Source organism: Phacochoerus africanus, chromosome 14, assembly GCF_016906955.1.
Source record: "Phacochoerus africanus isolate WHEZ1 chromosome 14, ROS_Pafr_v1, whole genome shotgun sequence".
In the NCBI taxonomy this organism is placed as follows: domain Eukaryota; kingdom Metazoa; phylum Chordata; class Mammalia; order Artiodactyla; family Suidae; genus Phacochoerus; species Phacochoerus africanus.
The window spans coordinates 3198381-3225298 of NC_062557.1; the positions used below are offsets into that span (position 1 = coordinate 3198381).

The following is a 26918-nucleotide window of genomic DNA, read 5'->3' on the forward strand; positions in this document are numbered from 1 at the left end:
GCTTAGCAGTAACGAACCCAACTAGTATCCATGAGGATGCGGGTTCAATCCCTGGCCTTGCTCAGTGGGTTAAGGATCCAGCATGTCCGTGAGCTGTGGCATAGGTCACGGATGCGGCTCAGATCCTGCGTTGCTGTGGCTGTGGTGTAGGCCTGCGGCTCCAGCTCCAATTCGACTCCTAGCCTGGGAACTTCCATATGCCGTGGTTCGGCCCTAAAAAGACCAAAAAGATAAATAAATAAATAAATAAAATTATAGTTGATTTACAATGTTTTGTTCTAACATATTTCTCACCCTCATGTATGTTTAACTGTTTATGCATCTATCTTGCTTGAAAGGCTGAGAGCCCCCGAGTTACCTGTTTCATAAACTCACAAATTGATTTTAGCTTCTGTAAAGTTCAACAGCATTTTGCTCTACTTGTAATAAAGAAAGAGAGAGAAGAAACGAAAAGGCAGCCAACGTGTCATAATTTCCCGAATTCACTGTACTTAAGAAGTTAGCATCAAACATCATTTCACGAATGACACGGCTCTATTTTACAGAAACAAAAGCCGAAAAAGTGACTTTGGATTTGTCAGGGTGCTAAAAATAACTGCTCTGCCTATTTGACTTGGTTCCAAGTTGTCTGTTGCAAAGCACGCATAAACAGAAAGAAACTGTTTTTCCATTCTTTCAATATTTTCCAGTTTCATATCTCGAGTCAGCATCACACAGCTTAGCGGGTGATTATTCTTTAATTATGTCTTTATTCTTCAGTTTACAGCTCTGCAGCTCGATTACAAACATCCTGCGGGCAAGAATGAAGCTCTCTGTGCAACAGTGCCCACCACAGAAGGGGCTCATAGGCAGACGGGGTGGGGGGGGGGGGTCACATTTCCTGATGGATGCCTCCTAAGACCCTCTGCCTTTCTTGGGACCCAGAATTGTTTTGGGAAAAGTCCTTCAGCTCCCACGCTTGTGGGCTAAGGGAGGAACCATGAGCAGGGCCCAGAAAATGCCTTCATCCAGTCCTTCAGGCTCCTGGGCTTCTGGGCCCAACCACCCCCCTTAAAAATATGGCCAGTTTATGAATCCCGTTTTGGAGTTCCTTTGGGGCTCAGCGGTAACAAACCCGAGTAGTAGACATGAGGACGCCGGTTTGGTCCCTGGCCCTGTTCAGTGGGTTAAGGATCCAGCCTTGCGTTGTGGCGTATGTGGCAGAACCTACTCAGATCCCCTGTGTGGCTGTGGCTGTGGTGTAGACCGGCAGCTGTAGCTCTGATTTGACCCCTAGCCTGGGAACTTCCCTATGCCTCGGGTGCGGCCCTAAACAAACAAACAAACAAACAAACAAAACCCTGGTTTGCTCCTGGTAACCACTCTGCCTCTCCCTCTAACTCCGCTGGCTAAGCGCACTTAAAATTCTAAGGCCTCCATTTGAAAAGGAGTCCTTGGTAAGTTTCAGGCCACCCAGCCACAGGGAGCAGGGGGCGGGGGCAGGGCGAGGGGCGGCCGGGAACGACCCCTGTTCCAAAGCGCACATCCTTTTTCTCTTTCAGTCTCTGCCTAGAATCTCAGCGCCCCCCGGGGTGGAAGGGAATCAGGCAGTGTACACCTCCTGTGCCCAGCTGGAGGGGAAGGGCGGGTGGGTGTGCCGCCTGATGCCCTGGAGGGGTGGGCTGCGAGTCCCAGGTGCTGAGTCAGGCTGTGTGGGGGCGCTGTCCGCGCCGCAGCACCCCCTCCCCCAACCTCTGGCGATTCGGGAGCCTGCAGGGTGCGGTCCCGGGCGGGGGGAAGCCAGGTGCGCAGCGGCGGGCCGGGGGCCGGGCCGGGCTGGGAACAACAAAAGCCGGGCTTGGGGGAGGGCCGGGAGGCGCGGGAGGCGCGCGGGGAGGGGAGCTCCCGGGGCCGTCATTGGCCGCCCGCCACCGGGGGGCGGAGCCAAGGAGCTAAGTATCGCTATAAAAGGCCGGCTCGGCCCGCGCCCGCGGCGCACACATCCATAGAAGGCAGTGGAGCCGCCGGGACCCAGGCCGCGGCGCGCCCGCCTGCTCATTCGCCCGCCGCCCGCCGCCCCCCGCCCGCTCTCTCCTCCGCGCCGCGGGCCGCACCCCGCGCCCCTCGCCGCGCCCGCGACCAAGAGCCGAGAAAGTTTGTGCGGCAAGTGCGGGCCAGAGCGGAGGGCGCGCCCGCGGAGCGCCGCCGAGACCCGCGCGGCCCCGGCCGGCGAGAGGGGAGCTCCCCGAGCCCAGGCGGCGGCGGCGAGCCCGAGCCCGCGCCCCCCGCCCCCCGCCCGCCATGGGCGCCGCGGCCCGCAGCCTGCGGCTCGCGCTCGGCCTCCTGCTGCTGCTGGGGACACTGCTCCGCCCGGCCGACGCCTGCAGCTGCTCCCCCGTGCACCCGCAACAGGCGTTTTGCAATGCAGACGTAGGTAAGGACCGCGACCCCGCCCCGGCCCGGTGCCCACCGCCCCCGCGGGCCGCGCGGGACCCCGGAGGTTTCGCCGGCGCCCCGCCCGCCCGGCCGCATCTTGCAGAGGGACCCAGCGCCCGCCTCCTGGGCCTCGGTGCCTTCTAGAATCCTGCAAGTTGACGCCAAAATCGTACTTTCTTTTCCCCCTTCCTTCTCTCCCTTTCTTTTTCTCTCTGCCGAGATGCTTCTCAACCTCAAAATTCCACCGAAATTCCGCTGCAGCTCCAGCCCCAGAAAAGGGAGCCAGGGAACGGATTGGGTTTTGGCAGGCGGAGGGCCCTGGGATGCCAGCGCGGGGGTGGGGAGAGTGGGGGACACGGCGTGGGGGTGGGAGGACTGGGGACCCCGGGAAGAAACTTTCACAGGTGAAATGAAATGGGACTTGGGCTCCTCTGGGCTTGGAGCTGGGTGGGGAAGGGCTGCACCACCGGGGCCTCTCCCACCAGCCCCATTTGGGGCTGGTCAGATCAGGCTGGCCAGGACGGAAGCTTCCCTCTCCTGGGCAGGCTCCCCTGGCCTCCGAGGGGCAGGGAGAAAGATGGGCAGAGCCCTAGGGCGGGCTCCTTGCATCCAGGGACAGGATGGATGCAAGGAGTGGTGACTGCTTTTTCAGGACATTCACACAAATTGGGGGCTCTGGTGACTGGAGGCTGAGATAGGGCTGTATGGCTGCTTAGAGGCCCCAGCAAGTATCTGTTCCCCTCAGGGCCCCTTGCCCCCCCAGAGACGGGAGCTCTCCAGGGAAGGAGAGCTTGGTTATTTGTTGATCCCCAGAGGGGCAGGAGACAGAAGCAGGGAGAACGCAGCAAAAACGGGAGGAACCACCTGGGCTCCAGCGGTTCCCAGCCAGCTCTGGTGCTCGCAGGCCCCCTGTGCCCTGGTGATGGTCAGGCGGTTTTTCCCGAGGCACGCTGCCTTTAACCAGAAGGACAGATGCACAGCAGGTGGGCCTCTGCGGCTGCTTCCAACAGGTTTTTTTCAGCTTCTAAGTGTCAGCCAGCAGAGCATCTTGTTGCCAGGCCAGGTGTGGTGAGGCTGGGCCACCCTCACGTGGGCCGACTCAAAGCCAGGGTCTCTGGGTTTCTCCTCCTGTCAGCCATGCCTCTCTGATCTCCCCACACTCCCCTGCCTCCTCCCCGGCTCCTGGCCACACCCCAGTTGGCCCCCTGGAACTGCCACCACCGCCTGGCTTGGGAGGTCTTCAGGCACAAGGTGTGCTTGCCTTCCGCAGAACTCGAATTGGGGCAAGTCAAGTCTGTCCTCCAGTTTGGAGAAGATTTGCAGGAGGAGGAGAGGCTCCTCCCACTGGGGGGGCCGGGACTGGCCCTCCTGTGGGATGTCGCCTGGGGGTCCAGGCCTGGGCAGGCCCCTCGCTGAGAGAGAGGCTGCGCTCAGGGCAGAATCAGGCCCAGGCCCCGAGGGAACCCATGGCTCGGAAGACACTGGGGTCGCGGGGGCCAAGAGGGAAGGGGCTGGGCCTTGGGGACCACCTCACACCCCTCAGCTGCGCGGAGACAGTGTCCAGCCAGCCACTCCCATCCTTGTCCAGCATCAGCCAAGGCGGCACTGAGACTGTTTCTGCTTTGGGTTTGGATCAAGGGCAGCAAAGGTCAGGGTCCAGGAGCCTCCGTGAGTCTGCAGGCTCCTTCTTGCTTGGCGCGTCACCCTCTCTTCCACCTGCACCTCCTGACATTTGTGTCCAAATCATTTGCAGCAAAATCATAGCCGAGCCCACACTTTTAACCCCAGCCCAGCCCAGCGGTCCAGCCAGGCCAGTCGAGGCCAGACTCGTGCTGCAGAGCCCAGTACATGAGATTCCTGTGGCTGCTGCAACAAGTGACGGCAGACCGGGAGCCCTAAACCATAGGCACTGATTCTCTCTCGGTCTGCAGGGCCTAAGGGCCAAGGTGAAGGTGCTGGCAGGGGACGTCCCTTTGGAGGCTCTGAGGGGGTCTGTTCCCAGTCTCTCTCCTGGTGGCTCCAGGCCACCCTTGGTGTCCCTTGGCTTGTGGACACGTCGCTCCAGTCGCTGCTCCATTCCCGCGTGGCCCTCTTCTCTGCCTGCCCGTGTCTTCTCCTCTTGTACCAGTCGTTGGATTCTGGGCCTGCCCTAGTCCCCTGTGACCTCGTCTTGTTCACATCTGCAAATCCCCTACTTCCAAATAAGGCCACATCCCCAGGTTCTGGGTGGACGTGAAGTTGGGGGGGGATGCTGCCCAGGCTCGTTCCATGCGCAGCCCTTCTGTGCTCGTTCCACCCCCGATATGCTGCTGAGACCTCCCAGGGTGTGGGCCCTGGATGGCCGTGGAGCAAGCCCTGCAGAAAAAGCAGTGGCCTTTCCATGCCTGCTTCTCCTTTAGGTACTGTAGGCTCGGTGGTGATTCCCACTCCGGCCGAGAGCGGCGTTGCCTGGGGTCTGGATCTCTTTGCAGATACAGAAGGTCTGGCTCAGATCTTGGCTTTTGTAATTTTAAAGCCCTCCAGGTGACTGTGCCATCAAGGCAGTGGCCCAGGAGTCTGGGAAAGGCAATGGCCTGTTGCACGTTGGGGTCCCTGAAGACTGGCCTTATGCAGTGTGCTGGCTCCTTTCATTGTTGGCTGGATGCGGGCTTGTTAAATGGCTTGGTGTCTGCAGGAGGCAGTCAGCCTAGGAAACAGTCATATTTCTGTCTGCCTGTGTGAGGGTTTCTGGGAGGCATCTCCTTAGCTCTCGCAGCCTGTGGGAGTGGAACCCTGGTTGGCAAAAAGAGGTTAAGATTAGGTTACGAGGTTTAGGGTGAAGGGGGGAGGAGGGGAGCGGGGCTCCTCCTGGAAGGCTCCTTGTCCTTTCCAGGAAAGCGAGGCCAGGCGGGAAGCATTTCAGTTCAGAGCCCTGCTCGATGTGCTGCTGGCCGGCTTCCCTCTCATCTAAGGGAGCCCTTCTTATCTCCTGCTGGCCTCGCAGCTCCAGTCATCTGGCTGGAAACCAGCTCTGGGGCAGAGCCTGGAGGTCCTCAGCCAGCTGAGCCCCTCAGCAGACCTGGGCTGCTTGGGCCGGTCCTCTGGCGTGTCCCCTCCGGCCTGGGTGGCGGGGCTCAGAGCCGCCGTCTTCCAAGAGCGCCTTGCTCAGGACGCTCCTGTCTCCAGACGCTGCTTCCACAGACCCTCCGAGGGTCTCTAGCACCTGGTGGAGCAGGGACTGCAGCCCAGGCCACGTGGTTGCCAGGGCAGACGGGCTGGCCTTGGGCACCCTGCGATGGGGGCCAGAGAGTGGCCTCTGGGGAGAATATCGAGCCGAGCGCTCGGAAATGGCAGCACCCTCACCAGACACCTGCTGGGACAGGCGGGCGGAGGAGCTTCCTGTGAGCTGCGTGAGGCCCCGTGAAAGGCACCGTTGGCGACTCCTTTTGCAGAGGAGTGTGCTAATGTAACCCTCTCGCACAGTCCGTCTGTGTAGGGTTCATCCCCATTTTCACATCAGGCTCGCCTGCGTTTCAACCCACAGCTGTGGAGTGGCCGGCTGCGCCCCAGGGCACGGAAGGGAGCAGCAAGGCGTCGTCCCTGCCCTGGGGGGTGAGCACCGTAGACACTGGTGCCAGGCGGTGTGGAAGCGGGTTTAAGACGGTGGCGGAGGGTGGGCCGCAGACCCCCACGCGGCCAGCGGTCAGAGCGAGGTCTAAAGTAAGTCGGAGTCCGCGGGCTTCGGGCAGCTCATTCGCAAAGTAACTGAGCCCCAGGTGAAATGCCTTGTGCATCTGAGGAGAGATTCTAGGTTCCGATGGGAGGATGGGGAGGGGTCTGGGGCTGGGGCATGGGCACTCGAGTTCCTGGGCTTGGTTTTGGGCAGTGTCCCCAGAAGGCCGTGTTCTCCAGGGCAGTGACGACAACCTGGCGAGGGAAGATGTGCCAGGGCTTGGGGGCTGCGCTGTGGGCAGGGCACGTGGCTGGAGGGCGCTCTCCCAACGCCCCGGGTTCCTCTCGCTCTGGGATGTGAGGACACAGCACCAGCCTGCTCCGAGACCCGCTCAGTGCTCTGGAGTCTGGAGTGCTGGCCGCTGGTCCTTGAGGCGCGGATGGGCCTGGGTCCTGCCTCTCCTTCGCCATCTCAGCTTGGTTGTCAGGTGCCTCCCACTGGTGCGGGTATAGACGACCCCCAGGCTTATGGAGGGGCACACAGCCCCCTTATCCTGATGCAGAGCCACTGATCCAGGGCCCAGGGGGCCGTGGGAGCAGCGGAGCTCTTTGGGTTCCAGAATGGCTAGGAGATGTGCCTAGAGGACCCTGGAAGCCTGGAGGATGGGAAGAAACAGCAGGACAGGGGAGAAACGCAGAAGGAGATAAAGAGAAGGCAGGCGTTCCCGTGGTGGCGCAGTGGTTAACGAATCCCACTAGGAAACATGAGGTTGCGGGTTCGATCCCTGCCCTTGCTCAGTGGGTTAAGGATCCGGCGTTGCCGTGAGCTGTGGTGTAGGTCGCAGACGCGGCTCAGATCCTGCATTGCTGTGGCTCTGGCGTAGGCTGGAGGCTACAGCTCCGATTCGACCCCTAGCCTGGGAACCTCCATATGCCGTGGGAGCAGCCCAAGAAATAGCAAAAAGACAAAAAAAAAAAAAAAGAGAGAGAGAGAAGGCAGTCTGGGGGCGGGGTGCAAGTGCCACCGACGCCTCTCCCCTGGCTGGGACTCGGGGCCTGCCCTGGACAGCCCTCCACCCTGCAGTGCACACACACAGGTGGGGGGCGAAGGGCAGGGGCCTTGTGGTTAGGATGGTCTTTCGGGGACGGGAGAGGCAGCCGTGGGAAAGCAGGGTTGGAGGCACCAAGAACCCCTACATCCGAGGACGGAGCCGGGGGAGCGCGCATCCTGGCAGTGTTAAGTGCGCCGTTTCCTGGTGGCGGCTGTCGGTGCTCGGGCAGGCCAGGCAGGTGGACGGGCTGCCTGGGAAAGGCCAGCGGGCTCTGGGTACAGAGCAGGCTCGGGGCGGGAGGGCCCGAGGGGAGGCGAGGAGGCTGCGCGCCCGTGGGTGACAGCCGGCCTCGCCCCGGTGGCGTCCGTGCTGGACCTTTGGGGTCCGGGCCGTGGGCACTGGTGTTTCTCCGACTCTCCAGGTGATTCCGCCGCCCGCCACAATGTGCGGTTTGGTGGGAGGAGAGAACTTGTAGAAACCTTCCATGCAGTGTGGTTGACAGTTGCGCTTGTGCGTGGTTTGAAACCGACAGACTCTGAGAGCGCCTGGCCAGGCTTCTGTGCCGTTGCTTTGGGGTCCGGAGCCCGTGAGGACCATGGGGACTCGGGTGGGGGGGGTGTGAGATGCCCCAGGATGTTGGGAGGACAGGCAACTGAGGGAGGGGCAGGGAGGAGGACTTCCGGACCGGGGTCGGGGGGCGGACGGGGCGCTGGTACCTCAGAGCAGAGCCGGGACCCCTGAGGCCCCTGGCAAACTGGAGTCCTGAGCCCTTGGTGCCTCTGTTGCCGCCTGGATGTGCACCTCAAGGGGAAAGTGACAGAGACCCAGGGGAGTCCCATGTTGCAGCCGAAAGAACTGAGCCGCTCCCTGGGTCAGCTGTGACAGTTAGTGTCCTGGGTTAAGCTTCAGAGATACAGCCAGGTGGCCCGAGCGGGTGTTTGCTGTAAAAATCAAGTTGAGATGTAATCTCAATAAAGAAGGGTCTGGGCCTGGGTGTGTCCCAGCCTGGGTGTGTGAAGCTGTGTCCGGAGATGTGCTGGCGGCGGCGGCGGTGGCGGCGGGGGGCGCTTGAGTCCTGAGACTGGAAGGAAAGCTGTGTGTGTGAGAGAGAGTGACACGCGTGTGTATACGTCTGTTTTTCTGTGGACAGAGGCCGTGGCTTCCACCAGCTTCTCAAAGGGGCGTGTGTCCCCTGCAAGGTCAGTCACTGCCCCTTGAGGACACATCATGGCCTGGAGAGGAGTCTGGGAGATGTGGTGGGAGGGGGCTTCGGAACCAAGGTGCAGGCAGCCTCGTGCCCGGGTGCCGCAGCCGAGCCTGGGGTCCAGTGGTGGGAACCCCGAGGTCTTTGCTGTCCCCTGAGAGCTGTTAGACACGGCGGGGTCGGGGCCAGGGGAAGGAAGCTGCAGGCAGAAAGGCGGTGTGAGGGCCATTGACCTCCAGGGGAGGGGAGCGGGCACCTGCATGGGGGGAGGGCTCAGGAGGCAGGTGGGAGGGTGACAGGATGGGGGGTGGGAGCCCAGTGCCAGGGGACAGGCATCCCCCAACAAGGTCTGGTGGTCAGCGGGCTTGTGTGCCCTGCGGCGTTCTGCTGGGATTCGGAGACCCTGGGGACTGGGTGGACTGAGGGCAGGGTCTGGTGTCGGGAGGGGGGGCCCTTGGGTTCAGAGCAGCGTGGTTGGGGTGGCCACTCTGCAGCCCCGTGGCTCAGTCCAGGGGCGAGACCTTGGGCAGGTGCCCCCTGCCTCCATTTTTCCATCTCCAAAGAGGAGACCAGAGTTTCTGTACCTCGGTCGTGGGCAAGAATCACAGGAAAGGGTGGAGGGAGAATGTCCGGGGTGGGGCCCGCTCGGGGCTGGGGCCGGACGTTAGCTTTTCTGTGCTGGACGCCCTGCTGGACGTGTAACCCTCCCAACCCTGAGGGCTGGCCATGGTTTTCACACAGGTCCGGAAGCTCGGAGACGCACAGTTGGCTTCTGGTGCCTCCAGGAGGGCGGCCAGAGAGCTAGAAGGGACACGGTGATGGTTCAGGGAAGGGAAGGTGACTGTGACAAATGACAGTCACAGCAGCTGTCACAATCAGGTGCTCAGCTCTTGCTACCGAATTGCACACACTCCTGGAATGAATGTAATTCACAATTATCCCCATGTTACAGATGAGCAGACTGAGGCACAGGCTGATGAAGTAGCTTGCTCAGGGTCACGTGACCCGCAAATAGCCGCGTGAGGAGACAGGGTTTTAAAACAAGAGACCTGACCCAGAGAGGAGGCTGAACACAGCAACCAAGACTCGCGTTGGCTTGAAAGGAGCGAAAAGAAGGACCCCGAAGGGAGGCTCCTGAGAGCTGCTTGGTCCTGAGGCTTGCCCAGCAGTTGGAGATGAGCTAAGTAAATTCAGCTCTATCCTGACAGCAGAATAGGAAGCAGTCATTTTATTAAACAGTATTATGGATTCGTGTTTATGACCTAGAAAAATGTTCAGAGTGCATTAAATTTAAAAGCCTAGTGATAGTCTGTACCTTTCACATTTTAAACAGTATCCAATGTAATGTTTTAAATGCAAGATAGGTAACTGTACATTGTAACAAAAGTCATCCAGCAACCACCCAGATTGAGAAACAAGTCAGTGCCACCCCCCAAACCTCCGAACCTCTGTTAACCCCTCCAGCCCCAGTTCCCTCCTTTTCCTTAGAAAGGGGAACCACTGTCCTGGCTTTTATGGTGAAAATTCCCTGGCTTTTCTTTATGCGGTTTTACTGCTTCTGTATGTACCTCTGTCTTGTTTTTTTAATTGTGCATACGCACGCACATGTAGGGAAAAGTCTGGAAAGATGTTTCTCAGAACTCTAGGCAGTGGGTGAGACCGAGGGTGATTTTCCTTTTTGTTTACGTGCATTTTGTAAATTTTCTGTGATGAGCTTGTATTCATTGTGTAATGAAACTTAAAAGGCAGTGGAGGGACAGGTGGGGGTTCCTTCAGGATGGGAGGGGCGGAGAGGAGGCCGCAGGGGCGAGGGTGAGAGGCCTGAGCCTGGACGGTGGGGACCACGTCCAAGGCTGCTTTGTTCCTCCGAGAGGCAGATGAGGGAAGGGTTTATTGCTCCTTGAAGACTGATCATTTTTTCTTATGCTCTTTATCAGCTCTGTTCACAATGTTTTTCACCTCCTCTTCACCCACTCTAAGTGTGCCGTTGGGTGGTTTTGAGCGCAGCCACAGAGCTGTGCAGCCGCACTACCATCTGATTTTGCAGCAGCCCTCAGACCCCTGCGCTGGGGTCGCCTGGCGTTCCCTGGAGGAGACGCGGCTGCTGCGTTTCTGCCTGGTGCTGCAGCAGCAAGGCTGGGCCCTGCAGTAGGAGGCCTGTGATGCAGTCCGTCTCCTAAGACTCTGCCGGCCTTTCAGGGCTTGGCGAACCCCCCCCCCCCGCCCCCTGCCCCCCAGCTCCCATCACCTGTTTTCCTGGGATGTGGCCACACCCGGTGGTAATACAGAGTCTGCAGCTGCTTTTGAGCTACGAGGCAGCTTCTATGGTGGTGGCGACAGAGCCTTGTTCGTTACCATCTGGCTCTTGATGGAAACTTCCCCACCCCGGGCCTGGGTGTCCTGGGGCTGGCTCACCTCTCACCTGGTGGCCTGCTCCCTGCTTTCCAGAAGTGATGCTCGTGGGGTGTCCTTCTCCAAATTGACCCCAGAGATGTGGCGAATCTGGAACCTGTAGGCAGAGTTCCCTAAAAGAGGGAGAGATGGGCTTCAAGGCCACGACCTGGCCTTCGGTTGTGGAATGTTCGGGGTGAGGAGTCCCTGGGAACAGAGTCCCTGGGACCTCACTCGGCCCTTTCTGATCTGTGCTCCCGAGGTCTTGGTTAGTTTTTCTGGGAGACCCCATAGGGTCAGGCGTCTTCGTCGACAGCTCTGCACCCAGGCTCTGCCCCAGGCTTTGCCGAGGCCCCCCGAGGATGGTTGGAGGCTCTGCCTAGAAGGCTCTTCAGCAGCTGACTCCTAACAAGGACAAAATGAGGACGTGGACCAGCACCTTAGAGGAAAAATGAAAAATTGGAAGGTATCGGGAGAAAAAGCCCAGGCTTTGGACACAGCTCGAGCTGGTTCTGAGTCCTGACTGTACCTCTGGCAGTCTCGGCTGCTTCTTCTGTAAAAGCAGGATTAGAGCTCCCATTGTGGCTCAGCAGTAAGGAACCTGACCAGTATCCATGAGGACACAGGTTTGATCTCTGGCCTCGCTTGGTGAGTTAAGGATCTGGCATTGCTGTGAACTGTGGTATAGGTCGCAGGTGCTGCTCGTATCCTGCATGGCTGTGGCTGTGGTGTAGGCTGGCAGCTGCAGTCCCCACCTCTAGCCTAGGAACCTCCATACACCGTGGGTGTGGCCCTAAAAAAACAACAACAAAGAAAAAAAAAAAGGCAGGATTGCTCTTCTTGGGCTGTGCCAGAGCAGATCTGAGTGAGTTTCTGGTGAATGAGTCAGGTCTGCAAAGGCAAGGGAAGGACCCCGTGGAGGTCAGCCTCGCCCACTCCATCTGGAGTTCTGAGACCCTGTGTGATGCTTCTGTGACATCTTGTGGCCTCTGTCCCCAGAGAAGAAAGTCACGTGTGTGCAACAGGGACATAAACCTCCCCTGACCTTCCCGGGCGCCTCTGTTTTCCGTGCTCCTCCTGCAGCAGGTGGAACTCGGCCTGGCTTCCCTCTGTGGCCCCGCTCTCTCGTGCGGCCCCCCGCCTTTGGCCCAGATCAGGAGTCGAGGGCGTGCGTGGGGGTTTCGGTGCAGCCCACGTGTCTCTGTGCTCAGGCTCCTGGCTCTGAACAGAAACTGCTCCAACCGGCTGCTCCCCTCCTCCGGGCCCCACCCCTGGTCACTCCAGGGAGTGGAGAAGTCACTGTGCTGAGCGGGTGGACCCTCCCTAGGCCACCGTGTCCTCGCCTGGGTCCTCTGGCATGGGAAGGAGTGGAGAGCGAGGACAGGGGCGGGAAGGATGCCAGGAGCGCATGAGCCGTGGCGACACACAGGAAGGAGCCTCTGGGGCCGCGTGTTGGGAGTGTTGGCACACACGCAGTGACCCTGGGACACGGCGGACTCGCCTCACCACCAGGCTCCGACGCCAGGAAGGTCACCTAACCCGGCTGCCCATGGTCTCGCGGCTGTGGGTGTCCCCTTTGCAGAAGGACTCTTGACCCCGTGGCCAGGCGGCTTTGGGGACACTAAGAGTTGTCTCCCGGGGCTTTTCGCTGCAGCCCTTGAGCATTTAACTCCACTGTCTGAAGCCCCTGGGGGAGGTGGACCAGCCCAGTCCGCCCAGGTAGGACGCAGGCATCCTGGGCGGGGTGGCTTTGGAGCAGGGCCATGATGGGACACGTACTACCGGTCCCCAATTCTTAGTTGTGACATCTTGGGCCCCTTGGTCCCGTTGGCTCCAGAACAGGGAACTGGAAAATAGGTCTGAGGGGCTGTTTGTTTCCTGCCACCGGTTCTGGAAAGCAGGGTAAAGCTCCAGGCAGGGAGTCACCAGTTGCCTGGGGCTTTTCAGTGCAAAAGGACTTCACCTCTTCCTGCTCCTGGGACCTGGGAGGTGGGCGGCGGGTCAGGCAGGCGTCCCTGCCTCTCTGGATGGGGAGCAGTCAGTGACCGGCCCTAGGTCATTGCTGCCAAGGGCCGGCGCTGGTCCCAGGAGTCGGATTGTGGCTCACATCTCCAGAAATGGGTCGGACGTTACAGCTTCGGCCTGTCTGTGGCCCTGTTCTGTGTGGTCCTTAGAAGAGCTGACTCTAGGTAGGTGTGTTTAAGGAGTTCCCTGGCGCCTGGCAAGTTAAGGATCCGGTGTTGTCACAGCTGTGGCTCTGGCCTTTGCAGTGGCACGGGTTCAGCCCTTGACCCAGGAACTTCTTTTTTGCAGCCAAAAAAAAAAAAAAAGTAGGTTTGTTTTGTCTTAACCTGAGCAGTTTTGAAGCTTTTAGAAGGGCATTTTAAAAATCTCTCACCTTCTGTCAAGAAACTCTAAATCTAGGGATTTCTCTGTAAGAAATAAGAAGGCACGTGGCATCTTGTCACCAGGGTACCCACGTCCGTCTTGTTTATCTCGGGGACATGTTAGAAACACTTAGCTACGGCGGCAGGGCGGCGGTCAAAGAAATCACAGCCTTGGATGCCCAGTGGTTCCAGTGGGTGTAGAATTTGTTACTGAAATGTAGAATGTTCAGGTACGGGAGGGAAATTAGACTTTCTTTTGCAAGTGTGTGTGTTCTACTTTTTCTGTGTTGAACTTGAGTGGTACATGTCATTTTTAAAGTCAGAGTGTGCTGAAGTGTGGGTCTGATTGTGGTCAACAGTGAGATGAGCCCAGACTTTTATTTTATTTTTTTTTATTTATTTTGTCTTTTTGTCTTTTTAGGGCTGCACCCGCGGCATATGAAGGTTCCCAGGCTGGCGGTCGAATCAGAGCTGTAGCTGCCGGCCTACACCACAGCCACAGCAACACCAGATCCAAGCCGTGTCTGCCACCTACACCACAGCTCACGGCAACGCCGGATCCTTAACCCACTGAGCAAGGCCAGGGATCGAACCTGTAACCTCATGGTTCCTAGTCGGATTCCTTAGCCACTGAGCCACGACGGGAACTCCGAGCCCAGACTTTTAAGGCAGGGTGGGCCTGGTTCAGTGCTGGGACCCGTGGAGGAGAGACCCTTGAGCAGAACAAGTCCATCAGGGGGATGGGAGCTGCGTTCTAGGATTGAGCCCCAAGGTGCTGTCGGGGCACCCCAGGCTTGTGAAAAATGTCTTTAATCCAAAAACAGCCTGGAGAGGACGGCAGTGGGGGCCGTGCTGGGAGGTTCTGGAATGCCGTCACAGGGTCCCCAAGCTGGCCGTCCCTCTGCTGTCCGGGCCAAATCTTTGAGATCGGTGTCCTGACAGGTGCTCACCCCCTGGCTGGTCACTGTCCCTGACGTCACCCCTGCTTGGATGCCACAGCACAGCAGCTCTGTCGTTCCCGTGACAGCGGCTGCCAGAGTTCAGCAGTGGGAGCCGGGGCTGGGCTGCTGGCAGAGGTGGGAGCTGCAATTCCAGCCAGCTTTGTGGTCAGTGGCCGCAGAGACCCCACGCAGATTCCTCTTACCCAGCGTGGGACTGGAGATCTTTCTGTGCCCCACTGCTTGGTGAGGCCCCTAAGGGGGCCTTGGGAAGTGGGCCAGGGAGGGAGCCTAGGCCCCGAGTCCCAAAGGCTGATTTGGAAGTCCTCCCGCCACGGTCTCGAGCCTGCAGTCTGATCTGGGGGGATGGGCACGGAAGCTGGTGGGACAGGGGTGGGGGAGAAGGTGGTGGTTTGGGGAAGTGGGGGTGGGGAGGTCCCGGTACAGCAAGAACCGTTCTTGGCCTCGGGGACCCCTGACCTAGGCGGGCATCTGCCATCGTAAAGTTGGGGGAAAGCGACTGCTATCATCAGGAGAGACCAAGGCACGGTGGCATCGGCCGTAAGCAGCCCCCGGGCCGGCCTGGTGTCGCCCGTAAGTTTAGAAGAGTCTGTTCCTCCTGCTGTCTTTGTGAAGCTGGTTGGGGAAGCAACGGAGATGCGACCTGGGCTTGTTCTCCCGGAGGCTGGCTGCCGGGCCGTCTCGTCCTTCTAGAACTGCCCTGGGCCTCAGGGAGACGGTTAAACCTACAGAGTCACAAACACCACCCCAGTTTTCGGGTGGAAAAGCCTAGAGTGGTGCCTGGCCAGGACTCAGTCTAGCTCAGCTGCCCGCCTGCCAGGTGATTGTGATAGAGCTGGTCTAACACCCAGCCGGCCTTAAGAACTGACATTCTGGAACTTAGCCGAGGGAGAGCCAGAAGTAAGCAAAACTGGAGTTTCTGGGCAAGTTGCTGGGTGTCACAAGTGTGTTTTTAGAGGCTACGGTTCAGAGAAATGGAGTTTAAAATATTCCTCATGTTGGTTTTATCCGGGCTGGTCTTGGATGCCTCCAGTGATGGGTGTCTCACTACCTACCAAGTCAGCTCAATGATTTTGAGACAACCCTGTAAAAAAGTGCTTCTTTCCACGCGGCCACTTGCTGACTCCCTGTAATGCGTTCTCAGTGGTCTAGTCCAGGCATCTGGAGACACACACGGTGAGTATCGCCTGCCCTCTTCCCCCACAGCCCCCCCAAGCACGTGTTTCTTTTTTTTTTTTTTTTGTCTTTTTGCCATTTCTTGGGCAGCTCCCGCAGCAGATGGAGGTTCCCAGGTTAGGGGTCGAATCGGAGCCATAGCCGCCGGCCTACGCCAGAGCCACAGCAACGCAGGATCCGAGCCGCGTCTGCAACCTATACCACAGCTCACGGCAACGCCGGATCGTTAACCCACTGAGCAAGGCCAGGGACCGAACCCGCAACCTCATGGTTCCTAGTCGGCTTCGTTAACCACTGCGCCACGACGGGAACTCCGCAAGCACGTGTTTCTAATGGTGATGCGTGTTAGTCTTTACATGGACGGGTGCCGCTGTCATGATCCCCAGCTATCTTACGGGTGAGCACGCCGAGGTACCAGAGTCAGAAACTTGCCCCAGGTCCCACAGTTAGTCCGTGCCGTGAACCACCAGAGCAAACCTCCCTCCAGACACTCTTGGTTCCTTAGGACTTTTTTCCCTGTTTTTCATTCTCCTCCTGAACCAAGGCTACAGCCCTTCTTCCTGTCCTTACCCACTGTCTCCTTTCTGAACCCATCTGGGGAGACACACTGCCCCCTTTCTCAGATTTTCCCCTGATTTCTTAGCAGGTGAATTCTTTTTTTTTTTTTTTGTCTTTTCTAGGGCTGCACCCGTGGCACATGGAGGTTTCCAGGCTAGGGGTCTAATTGGAGCTGTTGCTGCCAGCCTACTCCAGAGCCACAGCCATGCGGGATCCGAGCTACACCACAGCTCACGGCATCGCCAGATCCTTAACCCACGGAGTGAGGCCAGGGATCGAACCTGCAACCTCATGGTTCCTAGTCAGATTCGTTTCCACTGTGCCACGACGGGATCTCCCCAGGTGAATTCTTTAAGCATTTCAGTACTTCGGTTTGGGTTTTGGAGCTTTGCCCCCCGTGGCTTCATCTTAATGAGACATCGCTGGATGAGCACACGTCTTACGTCTACCGTTAGGTGGACGCACATCCGACGGTCCGCTCCTCATGAGCAGGACTGACTGTGTCTGCGTCTCTGTGGTGCTCAGACATTCACTGGCCTTTCTGGGAGCTAGAGGAGGTTCTCAAGAGCGTCGTGTGTGTGTGTGTGTGTGTGTGTGTTGAAGTCCTTTATATCTAAAAGCCCTGGAGAGCCTCTCTCTATTATAGTCCTGAAGGCTATCCGAATTCTCGTAAAATGGTCAAAGTATACCTGTGTTATCTACTCTCAGAAGAAAGAGGAGTGTTGACGGATGAAAGAGTAGGCTTAAATTGTGTGCAAATGTTCTCTCTGGCCACGCCAGCTAATTGGGAGCCCTTGTATATCTGTTTTTCAAGGTTTCAAGGAAAACATGCTGAACCGCGTCTCCCACCCCCCCGGGGCGCTGACTCTGGGCCTTTGGAGAGAGAAGGGTGGGGTGGGGTAGAATTAGGGGGGTGACAGGAAGCCTGGTCAGGAGGTTCACATGAGACCTTTTGACTGGATCCCAGCCCGCCTGGCATCAGAGCTCCTGGTTTGGGTGCTGCACAGCCCCCGTGCTGGTGCGGTTGCCCTGCCTCCTCATCAGCGGGCATGGGGTGCCCTGGCGTCTCCTTTGGGGGAGTCGGAAGGCAGCGGAGCTGTGGTCCTTCCCGCTGCCCATGAGGAGCGTCCCTCCCTGGTGGCCTGGGAGGGGTCTGTCTCTGCTGAAAGGCTGTCTGAGCCACTGCCCAGGTGACCGCCCAGGGCTGGCTCCGTGCACCGCGGGTGCCAAGGGTGAGAGAGGAGAATGGGCCCAGTGTCCTTCCCTCTGACTGGGCTTCTGTAAGGACGGGCATTGGGGCAGCACAGGCCAGCCCCTCCCGCCCTGGGGCAGCGGGGTCAGGAGACGCGAGGGAGAACTCGGATGCCCAGGACACTCTGGTCCAGTCCGGGAGTGGAGAGGGGCTTGGGGTGAGGATGTGGGGGAGCTGGGGGGCGCGGGCGGAGGACGAGGGTGCATCTGCCAGTTGGTACAGGGTTCTCAGTTCCTGCACTGAGGAGCTGACTAATTCTCGGGCTCGACCCCCAGATACTGTTTCCATCCATTTGTGTGTCTCCAGGAGAACCAACTGGGCAGCGGGCCTGGCTCGGGGTGTGGCTGAGGGACCGAGTGGGCGGAGCTTCCGCTCACCTTCAGGGGTAACACCAGACTCTGGATCTCCAGGCGGTCTTCCCCATTCTCTCCAGCTGCCTTCCAGCACAGACCGGGGCAGTCACAGCTCCTTCCCTCCCCACCTGTTTGGACACCCCTGTGGCCCTTCCCAGGCGTGGGAAAAGCTCGGTGTCTGGCATCTGGGACCCAGATTCAAAGGCAGCCTCTCCCAGGCAGCTGGGATGGTTATTCGGTCGCTGTGCTTCTTTCTTGTTGTGGGACGTGTTTTCACTTCTCTCGGGTGCACACCTGGGAGGGTACCCCCAACCGGGTCACGCGGTAAATCTACGTTTTTGACCTTTTTATAAAACTGCCAAGCTGTCTTCCAGAACGGCGGCGCCACATGCATCCGTGTGAAGGTGCCAGGGTCCCTACATCCTCGCCACCGCCTGTCACTGCCTGGCTTTTTCATGGCAGCCGTCTCACTGGGTGTGAAGTGGTAGCGCGTTGTCACTTCGCGTTTTGCATTTCCCTAATGACTGCTGATGTTGAATGGACCTTATTAGCCATACATAAATCTTATTTGGTGACGCGGGTGTCCCGTCTTTGGCCCATGTTTAAATTGGATTGCTACCTTCTCCCGGAGTCACTAGAGCTGTTTATGCAAACTGGTTCCAGTCTTTTGTTGCTCGTGTGATTTGCAGATGTTTCCTCGCAGTCCGTGTCTTGTGTTTTCACTTATTAATGATGTCTTTGAAAAGCAAAGGTTTTTAATATGGACGCCTCCAAACGTATCACGTCCTTTGATGGCTTGTGCTTGTTGGTGTTGCAGCTAAGGAATCTTTGTTAACCCAACGTCATGAAGACACACGTCTGTTTCTTTCTAAGCATCTGTGGTTTTAAACCTTACGTTAAGGCCTAGGATCCACATTGAGTTAATTTCTGGACATGGTGTGTGGGGTGAGGTAAGGGTCTAAATGCGTCTTTTCCGCATGTGGCTAGCCATCTGCCCCAGGAACATTTGTTGAGATCAAACAAAAAACTATTCTTTTCCCTATTGAATTGCTGTGGCACTTTTTGTTGGAAATCTCAGCCCTTGTGTTAATGACCCAAGCTTCTCTTTCTTCTTGCTCATTGCGGTGGTTGGCAGATTGGTGGGATATGATATGAACCACTTCCCCATGCATAACTGCCTGATCACGTATATCAGAAGCAGCAGCCGTGTGACCAACGGATGCTGATCAAAGACACGCTGTCTCCCAGCTGCCCCGTGCCAGCTGTGTGATCTGGGTCAAGTTTCTTTTCCTTTCCTTTTTTTTTTTTTTTTTTTTTTGTCGTTTTAGGGCTGCTCCCACAGCATATGGAAGTTCCCAGGTGCTAGGGGTCAAATCAGAGCTGTAGCTACCTGCCTGCACCCCAGTCACAACAACGTGGGATCTGAGCCGCATCTGTGACCTACGCCACAGCTCACGGCAACGCTGGATCCTTAACCCACCGAATGAGGCCAGGGATCAAACCCCCATCCTTATGGTCACTAGTCAGGTTCGTTACCACTGAGCCATAACGGGAACTCCCTGGGTCAAGTTTCTTAATGGCTCCCTGCCTCGGTTTCCCCACCTGTGAACCAGAGGTGCTAACAGCTCCTTACTTCAGGGGTTCCTATGGAAAGATGTGCAAGGGGGAGCCTGTGCTGTCCACATCAGCTGTTCCGTTGGTGCAGTGGTGTCCTGGCGATTGACATTACTTTGGGCTAAAATCGCTTGGCCTGGCTCTGCATGTTCTAAAATGAAAGAAGGGAAAGAGTGCCCACACAGTTGACGGGCTCCCCTGTGGGGCCCAGGACCCAGCTCCTTTTTTTTTTTTTGGTCTTTTTTCCATTTCTTGGGTCACACCCGCAGCATATGGAGGTTCCCAGGCTAGGGGTCTAATCAGAGCTACAGCTGTCGGCTTACACCACAGCCACAGCAACGCAGGATCCGAGCTGCGTCTGCAACCTACACCACAGCTCACGACAACGCTGGATCCTTAACCCACTGAGCGAGGCCAGGGATCAAACCTGCAACCTCATGGTTCCTGGTCGGATTCGTTAACCACTGCGCCACGACGGGAACTCCAGGACCCAGCTCCTTAGCCCGCAAATCAGGCCATTTTTGACACCAGCTGCAGTCAACCGACTTAACACTCTTTTGGTGTAAATGCACCTCCTTTTGGAAGGCCCAGGGGAGCACACGTGCCTGCCTAATGCCAGAGAGCCACGAGAAAAGAAATACCACCAGCACGCCCCCCTCTCTGGTTCGCATTGGATCCTAGTACAAACGTGCAGGTCAGCACGCTCACCCACACGCACCTCCTCCCAGACACCCATACGAGCACGCACATGCGTGCACATGCGCACACACACACGATGTGCACACACATACACGCGCGCACACCCCCTTTCCCAGCAGGTCCCTCCTCCTCCTCCCTTCCTCCTCTTGTTTGTCAGTAGCTCCCTCCAAGGGCCAGGCATTTGCAGCCCTGCACCTGAACCCTCGCTTGTCTCCCGCGGTGGGATCTTAACTTCCTCAGCACTGTTGGCGTTTGGGGCCGTCCTCTGCGTTGCATGAAGTCTTGCAGCCTCCGGGCCCCCACCCGCCAGGAGCCTGAAGCACCCCTCCCTCCAGTTGTGACAACCAAAATGTCCCCAGACATGGCCACATGGCCCTCAGGGCGGCAAAACCACACCCTATGGGGAATAGCTGCCCCTCGGGTGTTGTTGAAGGCAAGTGAGACAGAAATTGGGAGCCTGGGGACAGGCGTCTGGGGTGGGCATCAAGAGAGTGGTCCAGAGGGACGAGTCTTGGCGCCTGTCCGGCGCTCAGCACCCTGTGCCTTGTCTCCAGGGCTCGCGCTCCTCAGGATGCTCCCGGCAGCGCCTGCATCTTCCTGCCTGGGGGGCTTGACTTGGAAGAGCCGTGGCTCCCCGGCCCCCAGTGTCCTTGAAGTCCACTCGTGGCTCCCACCACCTTCCCCCCAAAACCAGTATCTGCAAAGGCCCCCAACATGAAGAGGAACGCGGAGAGCGCTGCTCCACGGAGCCCCGGTCCTGACAACGAAGCCTTGCTTTTGAGGCAGAAGCAGAAATTGCTGCAGGCCCGAGAGGAAGATCAGCCGCTGCAGAGAGGACAGGACCTCGAGCAGCTGCAGAGCCAGCTGCTGTGGCGCTTGGCCGAGGAGTTGAAGGCAGGGTGGCGGGAGGCCCCAGACCAGCGAGGCCGAGGCTTGGAGAGGCTGGGCGTAGCCTGTCTGTCGGGGCTTGGGGGCGGACGGGCCGAGGACCGTGACCCTGACTCGGAGGGCTCGGCCCTGCACAGGGCAGCCGGGCCGCCCAGGGCCAGGAGGAAGCACAGAGCAGCCGTGCAGCAAGAGAAGGGTCCCAGGAAAGGGCTGGCGCCTCGGCAGCCTTGGTGCGCCACGTCCCGGAGGAGAGCAGGGGACCAGGAGTGGCAGGGAGCCTCCAGGCCCGCGGGCCCAATTCTTCCTCCCCCAAGCCCCCCAGAGAGAAATAAAGGAAAACGAGTGCTTTCCATGAAGACCGGAGGGGGCCGCCGCCCCCCGGACCCTGGGCTGAGCAGGCGGACGGATATGGGGGAGATCAGACGCCTGGAGGAGAGGGAGAAGGAGGCGGCCCAGGGGGGCAGGAGGCAGCCGGGGAAGGCGGCTCGTCTAGTTCAAGGCCCAAAGCACAAGGGTCTGGATCAGAGTCCCAAGGGCAAAGCTGACGACCAGGAACAGCTGTGGCCAGTTGGCACCAACCCCAGAAGGGGGGCCTCGCTGCCCGGGAAGCTCAGTGACAAGAGCAGGTGGCAGAGAGAGCTGCAGTTTGCCTTCGAAGCGTTGTTTAATACAAACAGGAAGCTGAAAAGACACCTGAACTTGCACCTGGACCCCAAGCCTCGGACGAACCGGAGCCCCAGTGAAGAGCAGGGCTTCTTGGAGATGCAGACACCAAGAAGGAAGAGCCAGAGAGAGAAGGACGCAAGAGATGCCCAGACAGACGTGGTGCCTGCCGGGGAACCCACGAGTCCAGTGGCGCTGGACGCCCACCTGTTGCCGTCCAAAACCAGCCTGGAGAAGTTATTAAGCAAGCTGGAGAGCCAGGAGCACCGCAGGATGGCCAAGGGCCTGATGAAGAATGAGAGGAGACTCTGGTCTCCCGGGGCAGGCACGTGTACCGGCGGAAAGACCCTGCTCTCCTGCAGCCCGGAATCTGGACAGGCGCCCCCCAGACCAGACGTGCTGGCACAGGGCCCCCTGCAGCCTCACCCGCAAGAACAGGCAGGCAGAGTGAGCTCGATGGCATCGAGGCAGGGGCAGGAGATGTAGACGGGGCAGAGAAGACCAGAGCAGCTCGAGCAAATCCAACACCCCAAGCCAAGCTTGGAGGCCGATCTCCAGACAGAGCTGGAAGACGAGACAGAAGAGAGACCAGCTCGTCTGGTTCACCTGAAGCCTGACTCCCCTGCGGACGGGGAGACAGAAGGAGGCTATGACTGCAGCCCCGTTTCTCCCTTGGCCAGCATCGTCGATGGTGACAGCCACAGTCAGGTGATCCGTGACCTTCAACAGCAAATTCTAGAGCAAAACAAGTTGCACTAGCAATTTCTTGAAGAAGCCAGGAAACGCTTGCAAGCGTTCCAGGGACTGTGTTAAAAGCGAGAGTCCTGCCTGTGGTAAATACATCACGGATGCCTGGGTGTTCTGCCGGAACCGATACCCAAGTCTGTGTGGTTGAATTGGCGTCGTCTGCTCAGAAACCAGTGGCCTCTTTAAAAGGTCCACCAGGCGTCATCCTGTCCTTTGGAGGGAGTCCCTTTGCAGGAATTGTACCTATGCCCAATCGTGCTTTTAAAACTCAGTCCCGTCCAGGGAGGCACCTTAGCAGGAAAACAGGAACCCGTGTGGGGCCCGGTACAGGGCCTGGCCAGGGTCGCGCAGAGGTGCGTCCTGGAGCTGAGGCGGCGTTCATGTGCCACAGGCCTAGATGGAAACTCCAGGTGCATGTAAGTCCTTCAGATGTTTCAGCCAAGTAAGCCCTGGACTTTTAGGGGTATCCAGGGTCAGACAGGCACGATTTCAAAAGATACATCATTTGTTGCTGAGCCACCGGCTGAGACATTAAATGGCGAGGTTGAGGGAAAAATCTCCCAGTCTTTCAAAGCAACACCATTTAATAGGCAAATCCCTTAGTGACATTCTTGTAACCTTAACGTTAAAAAGCGAGGAGGGTGGGAGCAAGGAGGGAGGGGGCGGGAGCAAGAAGAGGGAAGAGAAGAAAGGGGAAGTGGTTCTGGGGACCCAGCCCTGCAGACAGGGTTCCTTCTGGGGCTGGGGGGGGGCGGGGCGTGGGGTCTGGGTGGCCTCCTAACCCTTCGGCTTTACTTTGGACCCAGCACGCCCTGCAGCTGGGGAGACTCTTGACTGGGTGGGTTTTTATCTGGCAGTTGTACACTTAGGGATTGGGATGGGGGGGGGGGACCAGTCGTTTCTGCAAAGAGCTGCAGTAAACACGTCAGGCTTTTCCGGCCACATGGGAGCTGGAGAGCAGCCGCGGACAGCACGTCACGCCTGGATGCGACCGAGTTCCAGCAAGACTTTATGTACAGAGATGGGTGGTAGGCAGGCTTCGGCCGGATGTCAGCCGACGCCTGGACCAGCACTTCAAGGAGAGGCTCCCTCCCTCCCTCCAAGGACCTCAGCTGCACTGAGTGGAGTCTGCCCTCTTTGGTCATGACACGCAGCCATCATGGGTCCGTTAGTGGCTTTTTTTAGGATGTGGTATGTAGACAATACAGCGAACAAGTTCACCACCCAAATGTAAAGTCTGGGAGATGTGCTGCAAACCAGCTTTATCTGTGCCACTTCCTCTTCTTTTCTTTCCTTCCTTTTTTTTTAGGGCCACACCCATGGCAGATGCAAGTTCCCAGGCTAGGGGGTGTATCGGAGCTGGAGCTGCCAGCCTACACCACAGCCACAGGCGTGGCGACAGGGGATCCAAGCCACATCTGTGACCTACACCGCAGCTTGTGGCAACGTTGGATCCCCAACCCACTGAGCGAGGCCAGGGATCAAACCCTCGTCGTCATGGATACTGGTTGGTTTCCTCACCGCTGAGCCACGCGGGGGAACTGCCTGCCGTTCCTCCTTAGCTGTGTTGAGTACCTGCTCAACCTGGGGACTGTCCCTGCAGTCACGACAGAGCCAGACACACCCCATATTGTTTGGTTTTACTTGTGCTTGAACCTTATAAAAAGGATATTATGTCATGTGAAGTCTTTTGGAAGCTGGTTTGGACCCAGTTAACTCATCCGTGGCACAGGTAGGTGTCATTTTTGCCACCGTATCCTATTGAAACTGACAGCACTAGCAGCCTGAACTGAGCCCAAACCCAGACTGGGACTTGAACCCACAGTTTTAAATTAGAATCATTCCCTCTGTGTCTGGACTTAACCGAGGTTCAGGTTCTTTATGTTGCCGTGCAGAAGGAATTCAGCGAGAGACTAAGTGATAGGCAAGAAATAGATGTATTTGGATAGGACGCTTGCGAGAGATGCCAGCGGGCAGGCACAGAAGCTCTGCCCCAAGGAAGATCTGGTGGGCTACCGTTTTATCATCCAGGGGGCATGGGCGTGGGAAAAGCCCGCCTCTTCCTTTCTGGGAGTAGTGGCTCCGCCTTGGTATCCAGAAGGTGTGTGTGCAGACCAGCAGAAGGGCGGTCCTCAAACTCCTGCCCTTGGACTGGACCTGGATGCAGGCCTCGTCCCATCCCCACCCGGCGACCTGAGGCCGTGCTCGCACTTCCACTAGTCTGGCAAGCCTGCGTTGTGCTGATGGCTCTTTTGAGCAACCTGTCCACTTACAGCGGACTCCCAGGGTCCCCCAGGTTTCCCTCTCTAGCTGTGATCCGTCATTGGGACGTCTCCACCTGCTGTGCCTGCTCCATCCCTGTCACTGTCAGGTGACTCCCCGAGCCTCGCTTCTGTCGCCGCTTCTGTTTCGTGCCTGTTCCCAAAAGGAGGAGCATGCCCCTGACGTGTGGGGGTCAGAGGCTGTGCGTCCGGAGGTGCTCTGGCCGCACGACAGTTCGGATGTGGGCTGGGAACGCCAATCCTCCCTTTCTTCCCATTTCTGGTTTTTTGTTTTTTGTTTTTTTTGGTCCTGGAAAATGTTGAGCTGATATTATACTCTTTTTCCTTTGCAAGTACTGAGCGGCAGGCACTGCTGCCCTGGCTGGAGGTGAGCAGCGAACACACGTGGGAACCGTAGCACACTCTCTGGTGCAGATGACAGGTGGCCTGGGTGGCAGGCAGTGATGGAAGGGTGCTGATGAAGGGTGGAGTGGCTGCTGGACACAGGTCCCGCACATCCAGACCACACCCCCCAAACAAGCCCGTTTGTGGGGGTGCGACGACATCCCCCAGGTTTTCTTGGTCTTGTTTTGCAATCAGTAGCTCAGGGCAGGAACCTCACACCGTCTCCGTCTCCCTGCTGCAGGTGTCTGCTGTCTGGCTTTTCCATCAAAAAAAGTCCTGGGGGGGGAGGTCCCATCGTGGCTCAGCAGTTAACGAATCTGGCTAGCATCCATGAGGACACAGGTTCCGTCCCTGGCCTTGCTCAGTGGGTTAGGGAGCTGGCATTGCCATGAGCTGTGGTGTAGGTCGCAGACGCGGCTCAGATCCTGCGTTGCTGTGGCTCTGGTGGAGGCCGACAGCTGTAGCTCTGATTCGACCCCTAGCCTGGGAATCTCCATATGCTGTGGGTGTGGCCCTAAAAAACAAACAAAAGCAAAAAAGTCCTGGGGCCAGGAGTGCTCTGTCACCCCCAGGCCGGGTGAGGGTTCTCTGCAGGGAAGGGTCCCAGCCCTTGGCGTGGGTGCTCAGCAGGAACTCCTGCTGTAGCAGAGGGAGCACCCGGCCTGAGAGGGTGGAGGGGGTGCTGCAGGGTCACCAGGCTTTAGCTGTGGCCACGAGGGGACCCCGACCCTGAGTGATGGATGAGGGCTTCCCGCCTCGGCCTGAAAGCCAGGCTGATGAAGGGACAGACAAGCCTGCCTCTGAGAGTGTTGTTTTTGTTTCCACTTTCGAAGGTCGTGTTTGTGGCCCTGTGTGTTCTGGGCAAGGACCGTCCCTTCTTGGCCCCCCTGGCGCTCAGAGTAGGTGTGGGGGAGGGGCGGTGAGCTGGGGTGGAGGGTGACTCATCTCTGCCCGGATGGCCACTCCCACACCGTCCCCTGGCAGCAGGGCGAGACCCTGCCCTTCCCCACCTGTCCCGCACAAGGCCACAGGGGCGCCCGGGGTGCTCCCTTGCCCAGGGACAATTCTCGAATTTTCCCCTGGTTTTGTGCTTTTGCCCCTGTTGCTGTTTCACTCTGCATCGCCCGGCCACTACTTCCCTTCAGCCCCGCCTATGAGCCCTGGGCCCACTGGGGGCAGGCCCCTGTTTGCCCCCGGGGTCTGCGGGGGGAAAGGCACCAGCACTGGTGACAGGTCCACCGTGCTCAGGCAGGCACAGGCTGGCCAGGTGTGACCAGGGCCGGGGCCATAGCAGCAGGGGCCGCTTCTGCCCGGCCTGCGCCAGTGGCCATCACTGGTTCTGGATGCATGCGATCCCGTGTTCCACATGTGCCCCGAGGGCCATCACGCCTGTCCCCTCCCCCGCCCAGCCAGTTGTGAGGTCCTAGTGTGTGTGTGAGAACATCGGATACATAAAAGAAGGGGAAGACAGGTTTTTAAAGTTGTTGGGGGGCGGGCAGGGGCCCCTCTGCCAGTGAGTGACAATGGCCCCCGCAAGCTCTGGGTGGCTTCTTGTCCCCCCACTTGGTGTCATGCTGGAGAGTTGTTGATGGCACAGCCCACCTGCGTCCCAGGCTGGGGACGGAGCCTGGGTCGACTGCACCCCCCACCCCACCCCCACGCTGCCACCGGGGTCATACTATCAAGGCAGGTCCAGGGACTAACTGAGCGGTGGGCCCCCCAGCCTGCCCTCCCAGCTTCCCCCCACCTTGGAAGCTGGGCATGTGGGTCGTGGCTTCCAGCCTTTCCATCCCGACTCTGTCTCCTGAGAAATGCTGTGGGTTGGGGGTCAGCCCACGGGCCCCGGGCCTCAGCGTCCCACGCCAGGGCCACTGCTACTGCATGTCCCTGCGGACGGGGCCTGAGCCACCCCCCCCCCCAGCATGTGCTCCTCAGCCTGGACAGGGAGAGCTGGCCCAGGTCCCAGCCCCCCAGCAGCAGCGGGAGGACAGGAGCCCTTGGCCTCTGAGCCGGTAGCCCGTCCTCAGCCTGTGGGCGGGGAGGGGGTCTCAGGGCGGCTGGAGGTCCTGTCTGTGTCTCTCCCGGCTCCCCCTGCCCCTGGCCCTGCTCCTGCCCCCCGCTCCGGGCTCTGGGCTCCAGGCTGCAGGCTCGGGGTTTGCAGGCAGGGCTTGGCTCCTCCTCGGAGTCTTGGCGGAGAAAGTGCCGAGCAGCAGCTCCCTCCACAAAGCCGCACTGTTCTCAGC

General features: G+C 58.6%; 2 protein-coding genes across 2 annotated transcripts in view; both read left to right on the forward strand.

The window, feature by feature from the left end:
- Positions 1 to 1977: 1977 nt before the first annotated feature.
- Positions 1978 to 26918, forward strand: part of TIMP2 (TIMP metallopeptidase inhibitor 2) — a 46613-nt gene continuing 21672 nt past the window's right edge. Inside the window, exon 1 of the mRNA XM_047759348.1 lies at positions 1978 to 2413. Coding sequence (XP_047615304.1) covers positions 2281 to 2413 — 133 coding nt within the window. The 5' untranslated portion in view covers positions 1978 to 2280. The remainder of the gene's footprint in view (positions 2414 to 26918) is intronic.
- Positions 19395 to 22638, forward strand: CEP295NL (CEP295 N-terminal like). The gene has a single exon (XM_047759347.1). It carries the CDS (start codon positions 20426 to 20428, stop codon positions 21746 to 21748), a length of 1323 nt encoding a protein of 440 aa, XP_047615303.1. The 5' UTR covers positions 19395 to 20425; the 3' UTR covers positions 21749 to 22638.

What these genes read in the sequence shown, in the direction of transcription:
- CEP295NL (XM_047759347.1), top strand. Translation starts at nt 20,426, where the DNA reads ATGAAGAGGAACGCGGAGAGCGCTGCTCCACGGAGCCCCGGTCCTGAC.